Source organism: Miscanthus floridulus, chromosome 9 (assembly GCF_019320115.1).
Source record: "Miscanthus floridulus cultivar M001 chromosome 9, ASM1932011v1, whole genome shotgun sequence".
In the NCBI taxonomy this organism is placed as follows: domain Eukaryota; kingdom Viridiplantae; phylum Streptophyta; class Magnoliopsida; order Poales; family Poaceae; genus Miscanthus; species Miscanthus floridulus.
Window position 1 is genome coordinate 143095501 of NC_089588.1, and position 14472 is coordinate 143109972.

The following is a 14472-nucleotide window of genomic DNA, read 5'->3' on the forward strand; positions in this document are numbered from 1 at the left end:
TGATTTAATTTGGTGCGCTGTCCCCTAATTGTTAATTACTTTGGCTGTGCAGTACAAGTAATGTGACAAAAGACTGATTAAATGAGCCTGCAGCTATTACGATGAGACCAATGTGGATGGATTACTTGTTTATGTAGGACGTCCTCTGGAGCCATGGCCGCCATCCTGGATGCTATGGCACCCTACGTGATGAAGCTGATAGCGGACATGGCCACAGAAGAGGTGGCCATGTTGCTGGGTGTATCTGGCGAGATTGAAAAGCTCAAAGATAACATGGAGAGCATCAAACTGTTTCCTTGCCGATGCTGAGAGGAGGCGCATCACTGAACAGATCATGCAGCGATGGGTGAGGAAGCTCAAGGACGCCATGTATGATGCCACTGACATTCTTGACCTATGTCACCTTCAAGCTGACAAGCACAAGGAATCTAAATGTGGTAGCATGGAGGAGAAGGCTTCGGGTTGCTTGCAGCCACTGCTCTTCTGCCTGCGAAATCCCTTGTTTGCACACAAGATAGAAAGTCGCATCAAGGAGCTCAACCAGCGGCTAGAAGGCATCCACAAGGAAGCGGACAAGTACAAGTTCAATATCAGCATCGGTTTGAATCCGGAGCCACGGAGGCTAACTGCTGCCGAGTTATCCAACTACAAGACGAGTTCACACTTCGACGAGTCTTCCATAGTTGGGGAACAAATAGAGAGGGACACAACGGAGCTTGTCCAGGTTTTAACCACAGATGACAAGAATCATGACATCAAAGTCGTGTCTATTATTGGCACAGGTGGTATGGGAAAGACCACCCTCGCCCAAAATATTTTCAATGAGGCAACTATCCAAGAGCACTTCAAAATGAAGATATGGTTAAGCATCAACAAGCAGTTTGATGAGGCTGAGCTACTAAGAACAGCAATCAAGCATGCTGGGGGAAACCATGGTGGGGAGCAAGACAAGACCACTCTCACAGACACCCTCATCAACACCCTATCCACTAAGGGCAGATTTCTCCTGGTTATGGATGATGTGTGGAGCCACAAAGCATGGAATGACGTGCTAAGTGTCCCAGTTAGAACTGCCAGCAAGAAACAATCAGGAAGTCGGATACTTGTCACCACAAGATCTGTACACCTGCCACGACAGATGCAAGCCACGCTGCACCAACACCGTGGCAGGCCTCTAGGCAATGATGATGCTTGGTCCTTGCTCAAGAGACAGCTGCAGCCTGATCAGGTTAGTCTGTCCATACTCTATACAACTAGGACACCTGCTTTGCTCATAGATAGCCTATCATGTCTCGTAGTACAATCTAAGCATTCTTGCTGGGAACACCAGCTTATGAGAGTAGCAAAAAGAGACCAGCAAAACTATGATCTACCAGACATAATCAAATTTAATAACAAAATGCACGTCTTGTTCTATTTGAAGTACGACTACCAATCTCAAATTTGATCTTATTTTGTATCAACAAAATTATCAATATTTATGTTATCAATTTTAGTATTAGTAGACTTAACTTATGGAGAAATGAATTTACAGTTTACATATGTAAATTCATAAATATTGACAATTATCTCTATAATTTAGTAAAACCTAAGATAGTTGGACTTAAATAAAGTTGCCCACTTTTTGGAATGTATGGAGTACTTAATTAGATACTTCGTTTAATGTCTCCACAATCCACAATAATGTCCATAAGATGCGTTGAAGAAATTGGTAAATCAATAGTTCCACTAGCGCTCAGCCTGATCAACCGCCTTTGCAAATCATATTTGCCAACCTCTAGAAAAAGATATGTATATTAATGCCAACTTCTGTGAAGGGAGAAAGGAGGAGGTTGAACAAACTACCTGACTGGTGGGCCATAGACACATTTATGACCTTTCACTCGGTTTATTGAGATATTTAACTAAAAAGGATTATTTTAGTGCATCTAGTATGCTATAGGATAGATATATAATAAAAGCTACATGGCTTTGTTGTGCACCTACATGTACTATTGTTGATAGTGGCCCCGTTCGCTGATCTGAAACTTGGCTGAAACTGGCTGGTTTTGTGAGAGAAAACATTGTTTGGCTGGTTTTGATGAACAGTGAAATGAGTGGGCAACCAGCCGGCTGGTCTGATTTTTTCAGACCAGCGAACATGCCCAGTATTTATAGAGGCGGTGAAAGCTCTAGTTTGGTTTTATTTAATTGATGAAACCCTAAGAGCTAACCTAGTTTATCAAAGTGATCATAAGATAGGTAGCACTACTCCAAGTGATGAAGCAATGACAAAGATCATGACAATGGTGATGGCATGGTTATGATCAAAGGTTTGAACTTGGAAAAGAAGAAAGAGAAAAACAAAAGGCTCAAGGCAAAGGTACAAAATGTAGGAGCCATTTTGTTTTAGTTATTAAGACACTTAGTGAGTGTGATCACATTTAGGATAGATAGCCATACTATTAAGAGGAGTAAAACTCGTATCGAAATACGGTTATCAAAGTGCCACTAGATGCTCTAATTCATTGCACATGCATTTAGGATCTAGTGGAGTGCTAACACCCTTGGAAATATTTGTGAAAATATGCTAACATATGTGCACAAGGTGATACACTTGGTGGTTGGCACATTTGAGCAAGGGTGAAGGAGATAGAGATGATAGAGGGTTAGTCTTGTTGTTTTACAACTGACCGGACGCTGGTCTCAGGGGGACCGGCGCGTCCGGTCAGGCGTGGCAGTGATTACCTGGCGTCGGTCATGTGACCGGACGCTGGGCCTCTAACTGACCGGACGCTAGAAGGCTGCGTCCGGTCAGAGCTGACGTAGCTGCACAGAAGTCAGGGTAACTGACCGGACGTTGGATGTGTCCGGTCAAGTACCACCGGACGTGTCTAGTCGAAGAAAACCGGTTTTGGAACCTTACTGTAAATGATCGGACGCTGGGGGTTCAGCGTCCGGTCACTTATGGCAGAGCGTCCGGTCATGACATCACCGTTGAGATCAGACGACTCCTGTTGAATGCAAGATGACACGTGGCCGCCATCGGGCGACCGGACGCTGAGCCCTACGTCCGGTCAGTAGGACCAGAGCGTTCGGTCACCCCGATCAGTGCCCAGTGAAGGGGTACAACGGCTCTATTTTGTGGGGGCTTCTATTTAAGCCCCATGGCCGGCTCAAGCTCCATCTCTTGCACATTTTCATTGACATAACAACCTTGTGAGCTTAGCCAAAGCACTCCCACTCATCTGCATCATTGATCCATCATCTTTGTGAGATTGGGAGTGAATCCAAGTGCATTACTTGAGTGATTGCATCTAGAGGCACTTGGTATTCGTGTTGCGTTGCGGATTTCACTTGTTACTCTTGGTGGTTGCCACCACCTAGACGGCTTGGTGCAGCGGTGGAGGATCGGCACGAGTTGGTGATTGTTCGTGGCCACCTTCGGTGATTATGAGGGAAGTTGTACCTTCCCCAGCGGAGTGCCAAAAGGTAACTCTAGTGAATTACTCGTGTCATTGAATTACCTCACTTATGGGTAGGTTCTTGCAGTGTCCAATCATGTGGACGAGGTTTGTGAAACACCTCTTAGCCGCTGAACCACCAAGTGTTGGTCGACACAATGGGGACTAGCGTGTTGGTAAGCACGTGAACCTCGGGAGAAAATCGGTTGTCTCTTGTCATTTGTATTCTCCCGGTGATTGGCATAATCTTTATCTTGTGATTGGTTCATTCCTCTACACGGCGGTATAATCATCCTACTCACTCACTTACATTCTTGCAAACTAGTTGTAGCAAACTCTTTAGTGTAATTAGAATTGAGAGCTTGCATTGTTATTCTAGTTCATCTAGCTAGTAGGATTGCAAGTTGTGTGTCAAGTGATCATTGCTACTAGAATTGTGGGATAGGTGGCTTGCAACTCTTGTAGAGCTAGAGCAAGTTTGCATTTCGCCATTTGTCATACTAATCAAACTGCTCTAGTTGATTTGTAGAATTTAAATAGGCTATTCACCCCCCCCCCCTCTAGCCATATTAGGAACTTTCAAGTGGTATCAGAGCCGTGGTCACCGTTTGATTGAAGGCTTAACAACCTCGGTGTCAAATTATGGCTCAAGTTGTGTTCAACCATGTGGGGGGCAAACCACCATTTTTTTATGGCACATGCTATAATTATTGGAAGAGAAAGACGAGGATGTATCTTAGTTCGATTAATGATCAAGTATGGGAAGTGACCGAGAATGACTATGCTATCATCGATCCCGATGATCCCACCAACCAAGATAAGATCAACAAGCAATGCAATACAATGGCTCTCAACACCATATACAATGCCATTGATTCCAAGGTGTTTGAGCAAATCAAGGATTGTGAAAGAGCAATGAGGTATGGAAAAGATTGGAAGAAACATATGAGGGCACACTAGCGATGAAGAGTGCCAAGTTGTATATCCTCAAGGACAAGTTGACAAGTTTCAAGATGAAGGATGATGAGAGCATTTCGGAGATGTTCCATCGATTGCAAGTCATTGTCAATGATTTGAAGGCATTGGGAGAGAAGATCAAGGATGATGATGTCTCACATCGGTTCTTGATGTGCCTACCTCCAAGATTTGAGATGTTGAGATTGCTCATCATAAGAGGAGGATTGAAGGAGATTACCCCTAACCAAGTACTAGGTGATGTTATGACCCAAGAGATATACCGTGTGGAAAGGGAGGGGGATGACAAGGATGACAAGAAGGAAGAAGAAGATAAGAAGAAGAAGAGTATAGCATTCAAGGCTAGCTCATCATCATCCAAGAACAAGGGCAAGTCTAAGAAAAAATCAAGTGATGATGATGATCTTAGTGATATTGATGATGAAGCTATGGCCCTCTTTGTTCGTAAGATGGGAAAATTCATGAAAAAGAAGGGCTATGGTGCAAGACAGAGAAGAGATCACACCAAGAGCAAAGAGTATGTGAGAAGATGCTATAATTACAAGAGCCCTAATCATGTTGTAGCAAATTGTCCCTATAATAGTGATAATGATGAAGATGAGAAGAAGAAGCACAAGAAAGATAAAAATGAAAAGAAGGAGAAGAAGGAGAAGAGAATGACCTTCCAAAAGAAGAAGAAGGGTGGAGGCTATGTAGTCACTTGGGATAGTGATGGTTCTTCGGATGGTGATAGCTCTAGTGATGATGACAAGAAATCTATCAAGAGAGCACTAGCAAGCATCGCCATCAACAAGAAGCTCTCCATCTTCGACACTATCAACATGCCTCATGGCAAAGCCTACCAAGGTAAAATATGATGAGAGTGATGATGATGAATGTGAAAGTGACTCTTGTAGGAATGATAATGATGATGAGGATGAGGATGAGGAGTACACCAAGGAGGAGCTCTTGGACATGTGTGAGCAATTGCACGCTTGCAATGAGATGAAGAGAAAAGAGTGTAAAGAATTGCGCAAGAAAGTAAAATTTCTTGAGCAATCCTTTGATGAGCTCAATGCCACTCATTAGAGGCTAATGGAAGCCCATGAGAAGCTTGGCATAGCTCACTCTAAGATTGAAAAGGCTCACTCCTCTCTCATTGAGCAAGTCAAAGTGGAGAAAGCCAAGAAGGAGCAAGTGATAATATCATGTGATGTGGGACTAACATGTGATCTTATTGATAAATCTATTTTTTTTGCTCCCACTAACAGTTCTTGTAGCACTACCACTTCTACTTCACCTTTGAGTGATGGTCTCACTTGTGAAACCTCACTAATGGTGGAAAATAAGACCCTCAAGAAGGAGGTGAATGAGCTCACTCGTGCCTTAGGAAATGCCTATGGTGGAGAAGCCCGCTTGTTAAAGTGCTTGGGTAGCCAAAGGTTTTCACTCAACAAAGAGGGATTAGGCTATACCCCCAAGAAAGGCAAGGCGACCTTTGTCACCCCCAAAGTTAGTTTTGTGAAGGGCAATGGTCGATTTTACAATAGATGCAAGCAAGTTGGGCATATAGAGCAAAATTGCAAGACTAACAAGAACAAGCTACCTAATGTATCCTCAATCAAATTTGATTCTTGTTACTTGCTTTATAAGGGTGCCAATGGTGTGAATGCTAAGTTCATTGGTACACCAATTGTGGGCCCAAAGAAGAAGGCCATTTGAGTACCAAAGACCTTGGTAACTAATCTACAAGAACCCAAGCAAGTTTGGGTACCTAAAAATAATTGATTTTCTTTTGTAGGTGAATTATAAAGCCAGAGGAAGGCATTGGGTGCTTGATAGTGGGTGCACACAACACATGACCGGTGATTCAAGAATGTTCAATTCAATCAATGAAAACAAGAGCAATGGGTTTGATAGTATCACATTTGGTGACAATGGAAAAGGCAAGGTCAAAGGTCTTGGTAAGATTGCAATATCCAATGACTTGAGCATTTCCAATGTGCTACCAGTAGAGAGATTGAACTTCAACCTATTATCGGTAGCTCAATTGTGTGATCTTGGTTTCAAGTGCATATTTGGTGTGGATGATGTAGAGATCATAAGTGTAGATGGTTCTAACTTGATATTCAAAGGATTTAGATATGAGAATCTATACTTGGTTGATTTCAATGCTAGAGAAGCTCAATTATCAACATGTTTGATCACTAAATTTAGCATGGGTTGGTTATGGCATAGAAGGCTTGGTCATGTTGAAATAAAACAATTAAACAAGTTAATCAAGCATGACTTAGTTAGAGGCTTGAAAGATGTCACTTTTGAGAAAGATAAGCTATGTAGTGCATGTCAAGCCAGAAAGCAAGTTGGTAACACACATCCTAAGAAGAGTATGATGAGCACATCTAAGGCATTTGAGTTGATGCATATGGACTTGTTTGGACCAACCACATACACTAGCATTGATGGAAACAAATATGGATTTGTGATTGTGGATGATTTCACTAGATATACATGGGTCTTCTTTCTTATTAACAAAAGTGATGTATTTGTAACATTCAAATCTTTTGTCAAGGGTATTCACAATGAGTTTGAAACAACAATCAAGAAAGTTAGAAGTGACAATGGAAGTGAATTCAAGAATACTAGAATTGATGAGTTGTGTGATGAATTTAGAATTAGACATCAATTCTCGGCCAAGTATACTCCTCAATCAAATGGGTTAGTTGAAAGAAAGAATAAAACCTTAATTGATATAGCAAGATCAATGTTGAGTGAGTACAATGTGAGTCATTCATTTTGGGTCGAAGCAATCAACATGGCTTGCTACTATAGCAACCGACTCTATTGTCACCCCATGATGGAGAAGACACCTTATGAGCTATTGAATGGAAGAAAGCCCAACATAGCATACTTTCAGGTTTTTTGTTGTAAATGCTATATATTGAAGAAAGACACTAGATTGAGCAAGTTTTAAAAGAAATGTGATGAAGGTTTCTTGCTTGGTTACTCCACTACTAGCAAGGCTTATAGAGTTTGAAATTTGGCTAGTGGTACTCTTGAGGAGGTTCATGATGTGGAGTTTGATGAAACAAATGCTTCCCAAGAGGAAGATGAGAATCTAGATGATGTAAGAGGCACTCAATTGGTCAAGGCAATGAGAAACATGAACATTGGTGAGTTAAGGCCTAGAGTGGTGATTGATGTTGAAGATGACATGAATCAAGTGCTCTCTAACTCAAATGTGCAAGCTAGTAGTTCTCATGATCAAATCCAAGCAAGCACTAGTGATGGCAATGTGCAAGATCAACAAGTGGCTAGTTCATCATCTCAACCAAGTGATCAATCAAATTATAGCAATTAAGTGCAAGTGCTTCAACCAACCAATGTTGCAAGAGATCATCCATTGGACACTATCATTGGTGATATTTCAAGAGGTGTGCAAACAAGATCAAGATTGGCTTCATTTTGTGAGCATTTCTTATTTGTGTCATCCATTGAACCTAAGAAGATAGATGAAGCTTTGAGGGATGTTGATTGGGTCAATGATATGCATGAAGAGCTAAACAACTTCACAAGAAACCAAGTATGGAATTTAGTAGAGAGGCCTAAAAATCATAATATGATTGGAACTAAGTGGGTCTTTCAGAACAAGCAAGATCAAGATGGGATAGTAATAAGAAATAAAGCAAGATTAGTGGCTCAAGGTTACACTCAAGTTGAAGGTCTTGACTTTAGAGAAACATATGCTCCGGTTGCAAGATTGGAAGCAATTAGGATCTTGCTAGCCTATGCTTGTGCCCACAACATCAAGTTGTACCAAATGGATGTGAAGAGTGCATTTCTCAATGGGTACATCAATGAGCTTGTGTATGTTGAGCAACCTCTCAATTTTGAAGATGGAAAGAAACCCAACCATGTTTACAAGTTGAGAAAGGCTTTGTATGGATTGAAACAAGCACCAAGAGCATGGTATGAGAGATTGAGGGATTTTCTACTCTCTAAGGGATTCAAGATGGGAAAGGTTGACACCACTCTCTTCACCAAGAAACTTGGAAATGACTTGTTTGTAATGCAAATCTATGTTGATGATATCATATTCGGGTCAACAAATCAAGATTTTTATGAGGAGTTTGCCAAGATGATGGCAAGTGAGTTTGAGATGTCTATGATTGGAGAGCTTAGTTACTTCCTTGGTCTTCAAATCAAGCAAATGAAGAATGGCACATTTGTGAGTCAAGGCAAGTATATCAAGGACATGCTCAAGAAGTTTGGAATGGATGATAGTAAAGCTATTAGTACACCAATAGAGACAAGTGGAAGCTTGGATAGTGATGCTAGTGGCAACATGGTGGATCAAAAGATGTATCGGTCTATGATTGGAAGCCTACTCTATGTGATCACATCAAGACCGGATGTGATGTTTAGTGTATGCATGTGTGCTAGATTTCAAGCCTTACCAAGAGAAAGTCATTTGAAGGCAACTAAAAGGATATTGAGGTACTTGAAGCATACACAACATGTTGGATTATGGTATCCCAAAGGAGTAAGATTTGAGTTGATTGGATATTCGGACTCCAATTATGCGGGATGCAAAGTTGAGAGAAAGAGCACATCGGGCACATGTCAACTATTGGGAAGATCACTTGTATCTTGGTCATCAAAGAAGGAAAATAGTGTAGCACTTTCAACCGTCGAAGCGGAGTACATTTCGGCCGATAGTTGTTGTGCTCAATTACTTTGGATGAAGGCTACTTTAAGTGATTTTGGAATTAGGATCAAGCAAGTGCCATTGCTATGTGACAATGAGAGTGCCATCAAACTCACAAACAACCCGGTTCAACACTCAAGAACAAAGCATATAGATGTCCGTCATCACTTCATAAGAGATCACCAACAAAAAGGGGACATTTGCATAGAGAGTGTGGGCATAAAAGATCAACTTGCCGACATATTCACCAAGCCACTTGATGAGAAGAGGTTTTGCAAGCTAAGGAATAAATTGAACATACTTGACTTCACCAATATGTGTTGATGCAACCCCATTATATGGCATGCCTCTCCTTCGAGCAATACAAGGTATAAATTGATTGGCATGACATACATCCTTGCTAAGGACATGATTAATGCATCTAGACATATTCCACATTTGAATAGGCTCATTCATGAAAATTAAATGAATTTGATGCTTGTATGTTACCACTATTGCTTGTATATTTGAAATGATCTAGTGGTAGCATATGACATGTTTGTGGGCTTGTAAACCTAGTGTTTGATCTATAAAATGAGCTATAAGTGTTTAACTCAACATGGTACAAGATAACCCTTATTTGGAGGTGGAAGCTTGTCCTTGGATCAAACTGAGTTAACTATCTTTTGCAAGTAATCTAGATTGAACCAAATTGAAAAATGATCCTCATTTCACATGGTTTCACCCCAACCTATCTATAATTTGAACCTATCTATACTTTAAGCCTTTATGGTCATTGATGACAAAGGGGGAGAGAAATAAAGATAAGTGATAGGGGGAGAAATAGTGTAGAGAGATAAGATATGATAAAGGAAGGGGATCAATTAAAATCTTAAGCACACAAGTAGAGGGAGCAAGCTCATGAACTTGTATGGTTCATTTGAATGTGCATTTCATATGTTTGCTTGCATGGCACAAGTTTTAAATTTCAATATCCATGCTTGTGTGGTTGTAACACCCAAAATTCTACTACAAATTAGCAATTAAATTCTTGCCCTTTTAATACATTTTCTAGGTATTTCTAACTTAGGCTAAATATTAAATATTGGATAAATAAAATAAACTATAAGTTTAGAAACTTGTTTGTTGCATTCATGCCGAATCATATGGTTTTTGATTGAGTGTAGGGCTAGATGATTTGAAATTGAATTCAAATCTTATTTGAATTTGGCTTAAAAATGGAAATGGAGGAAATAGAATTGGAAAAAGGAATTTATTTTGAAAGATCCATCTTATTCCCTTTTCAGCCCAGCTCTTCTTTCTTTTTCTTCTTTCCCGCGCTGGCCTGTCACGGCGGCCTGTCTCGGCGGCCTGCCCCGCACCAGCGCACTGGCCCGTGGCCTTTTTCCTGCTGCTGCGCGTGGCCCAGCTTGCTGCTAGCCTGCCTTGTTTCCTCTCCCGCGTGCGGCCCTTCCTTTTCCCCGCACCAGCCCGCGAACTATGCCGCACAACCCACTCGGCGGCCTACTGCACCACCTCCTCCCGCGCGCACACGCCCGCCGCACGTGGTCCAGCCCAGCACCGCGGCCCGCAATGCTACGCTCGCCGCTCTCTTTTCTCTCTCCCTCACTGCCCTGCAGGACCCGCCTGTCAGCGCGGCCTTTCCTTCTTCCTCGTGCTGCTCCTTCCTTTCTCTGCCCGTCGATGGCGCAGCCCCGAACGGCAAGCCGCCCGCGCCCGTATGGAAGGCCACCGGCGCCCACGCAAGGAAAGTGCAAATCCACCCCGCTCCCCTTCCTTGTATGCCGCAGCCTTGCCTACCTATAAAACCCGAGCCGCACCCCTTCTTCCTTCCCCATTCTCTATTCGCCGCTCCAGTCGCCACCGCCGCCGCAATACCCCTCGACCGCGCCTCATAACTCGACGCCGACGCCGCTTGGAGCTTCGCCGTGACCACCCGCGTCCAAAGGTACCAGTGTCGCATCCTTTTGGTCATGAAAACCCTGGATTCAAACTCACACGCGTGCTTTTCTCTCTCTAGAGCCCCGCCGCAGTCAACCGTACCTCTAGACCCGCCCCGAACGCCGAGATCTTCCCCAACGGACTCCCGGTGAGCTCCTAACCGTGCCCGTGCCCTCCGTTCATGTTTTGGCGCCCTGGAAAAGCCGTACCGGCAACACCAATTCACACCGGCCATGGCGCCGCTGGCATCCCTTTCTTCCCCGGCGAGCCACTGCCCTACTCTCACCCGACGCCGCTGGATCTGCGTGGACGGTCCAGATTAGCTGGTACCAGTTCGGTCCACAGCGAACCGTGGACTCAGTCCACCGTGGCCGCGTCAGCGCCCACGTCAGCGCGCCCACGCCTGCGTGGTGCACCGCGCCTATTAGCAGCCGCCACGTGGCCGCCCAGTCAACAGCCGCAGTCAAAGCCGAGCACTTTTGCGCTTTAACCCCTCTGTTTTCTCAGATTCAACCCGCGGTACTCATCAGTTCAAATAACTTTTTATTCAGTCCTATTTTTATTCGTTCAAGTCCCTGTAGTTTCCAGAAATAGTATGCCCAGTCCAAATTTCATTTAAATTCAGATTTTAATTGTTTTAATTCAAAAAAATAGGTTTAGTTTATTTAAAGAATTGCCATTACATCTTATTTCGTGCATAACTTTCACGTTTTAAGTCCGATTTAAGTGATTCTTTCGCTCACGTGTTCGTAGCAATGCGTAGAATAGATTTGTAAGCTTTTCAACTTATGTTTTCACTGGTTGGTGTACTGTTCTAACAGAAGTCTATCTTGTGTGTATGTAATGATTGGTATGATGCTTGATTGATGATGGGATCACGATTAGAGGGTGAGCCATTTCAGGTGACTGAGGACCCCCAGTAGGATCAGCAGTACTCCCAGGACGACTTTGAGGAAGGCAAGTGTACCAAAGGCCCCTTGTTACCTATGAACTACTACCACTTACATTCATGCATGTGTTTAATTTGAATTGCCTTTAAGGACTTTACCTAGATAATTCCTTGTACCACATATCCTTGATACCTGGGTTTATTGGGTAGGCATTTTGGATAGATGCTACAGCGCTTAACATGAAGTAATTGTTAAACATGATTAAAGGCTATATGCAATGTGATAAAATGGAACTTTTTAGCAACAGATAGGGGGCTAGAGTATGGGGTTGAGTACTCTAGTGCCTCTCCATAAGGACTTAATCCTGAAGCGGCAACCCAGGAGGGACCGTACAACCCCGAGTGTCACATGGCTCTGACTTTAACCTATTAACTAGATTGTACTAGCTCATCTGTAGCTCCAGTAAGGGGTAAGAGGGTATCTTTCCTTTCTCTGTTAGGGTGTGCACCGTGCTGCGATGCCCACGCATGCCATTCCTTTGTAGCTACGACCTGTTAGTGCAACTAGCTAAGGGTTTCATAGTGAAACTCTACCACACTTCCTAGGAAGAGGTGTAGTGGGTCTCGCGAACCCCGGCATTGGGAATCACGGCTCGGTGGGTAAAGATGTATAATTTCTGTAGAAATAATTAACCTGTTATAACAGCCGTGCTCACGGATACGAGCGGTCTGGATCCTTCGAGATTAGTGGTTACTGTGGATGATGGATGGATGGGATATGAGATAAAGCTTGATGATACTTTAATACCACTTAGGAATTGGGACTGTTCATTAAAGTAGTAATTCAGGATGCTAAAATTTGATCAACTAAAATTGCGAACCGCAGTCAAACAGTGTCAAGCCTTTTTTAGCCTCATAGATCCCTTTGATATACTTGCTAAGCATGGTGAGCTTACACTTGCTTTACATCCAATGAAAATCCCGGATGGGTAACAGATAATGGATATGAAGAGTTTTCGGAGGATGTCCAGGACTACTAGGGAGACGTTCACCAGTTGGAGTCCCTGTGGCAGTTGGGCTAATTATTCCACTGTGATTGTAATAATATCGCCTTCGGGCAAACTTTGTATTAACTTTATGATGAGATATGCGATGTAATAAGTACTTTACTTTGATACTATTGCAATTTGTGATATATGTGTGTGTTTGGACATCCTGGGCGCACATATATGAGTACTTGGTTTTGCTTTGCAAAATTGGGTGCGACAAATTGGTATCAGAGCTATAACTGACTGTAGGACGAACAACCTAGTTAGAAATGGACGTTTCTAGGATTTCATTACCTTTATTTTACTACTTTTACTTTGCTATAAAATTTTTTGCTTATATTCTGTTCTTTATCTGTTGCCAAAAATTATTTTGTTCTAATACTCAACCATTTCATTCTTGTAGATGGCCCGTACCAAGCAGACCCCGCGCAAGAGAACCATCATGATGCCCACTAGGAGGACTAGGTTCACTTTGGGCAAGTGTGTCCCGGCACATCTGGTGGAGGCTCTGAGGAACCAAGAGGAGGAACCACCTGTGGAGGTGCCCATGGGGGAACCTCTGGAGGACTTGTTGGAGGATCCAATGGATGAAGAAACAGAAGAGGGACCCATGTTTGAGGGACCCATTGAGATAGAGGAGTCTGAGGAAGATCCCGAGGAAGTGCAGGAACAAGGTGGCCAGGAGGGAGCTGGTGACCCCGATGATGGAGATGGTTCTAATGATTCTGATGCTGATGGAGGTGATGATGGTGGAGATGGTGGAGACGGTGGAGATGGTGGAGACGATGGAGACAATGGGGGTGATGACAATGATGATGATCACAATGCACTGTTGGCTCAGGGATGGACTGCGGAGATCCACTACGACTTGGAGGGTGATGGCTACTACCACCCTAGGCTTCTCGCACTTGTGCATCGCTACCACCTCGGAGGCACTATTCAGTACAGGATGGAGCATTGGACCCACCCCGACTACATCGACTTCTAGGAGACAGAAGTGTATATCCGAGAGGGGACTCAGGTGCGCTACATCCACCGCACCACCACTGCACGGCTCACACATACGGCCGTCATCAGGGATGCAGCTCGACAGGCATTGATGGTCAACCGCGACCATCACTTCGACGACATCGCCTGGGAGGATGACCGCTATCTTCCCCGCCGTCGTAGCGGACAGTCTACGTGCAACATCACTGCACCACTTGGAGAGGCGAACCTAAGGCTGAGGCCTACCCTGTTGTGCTTGGCTGAGACCCACACTGACTTGGATCAGGCCCTAGACGAGCTCGATGTCATGGGGAGGGCCTACATGCAGCTGGCTCGTGAGCACGCTACACTGAAGCAGCAGCTAGGAGGTCCAGATGTGGAAGATTCAGGAGTACCCGCTCAGTCACCCCTAAGGACTAGAGGAGAGTCTGGAGACCCCAGCACCAGCACCAACATCAACCCGTACCCATAGGAGAGTCTTAAAAATATGTAATAAGCACG

The 14472-nt window shown here is 43.6% G+C and overlaps 1 protein-coding gene across 1 annotated transcript; it reads left to right on the forward strand.

The window, feature by feature from the left end:
* The first annotated feature begins 334 nt into the window (after positions 1-334).
* On the forward strand, positions 335-13972 carry LOC136481168 (putative disease resistance protein RGA3). The gene is made up of 3 exons (XM_066478523.1): positions 335-1228; positions 13388-13525; positions 13826-13972. The coding sequence occupies exons 1-3, from the start codon at positions 335-337 to the stop codon at positions 13970-13972; spliced, it is 1179 nt and encodes a 392-aa protein (XP_066334620.1).
* The last annotated feature ends 500 nt before the right edge of the window (positions 13973-14472 follow it).

Excerpts from the sequence above, each read along its gene's own strand:
- LOC136481168 (XM_066478523.1), top strand. The coding sequence starts at position 335 with ATGCAGCGATGGGTGAGGAAGCTCAAGGACGCCATGTATGATGCCACT. Across the intron at positions 1,229-13,387 it reads GACAGCTGCAGCCTGATCAG|ATGGCCCGTACCAAGCAGAC; the intron begins GTTAGTCTGTCC and ends TCATTCTTGTAG. Across the intron at positions 13,526-13,825 it reads AGGAGGAACCACCTGTGGAG|GGATGGACTGCGGAGATCCA; the intron begins GTGCCCATGGGG and ends CTGTTGGCTCAG.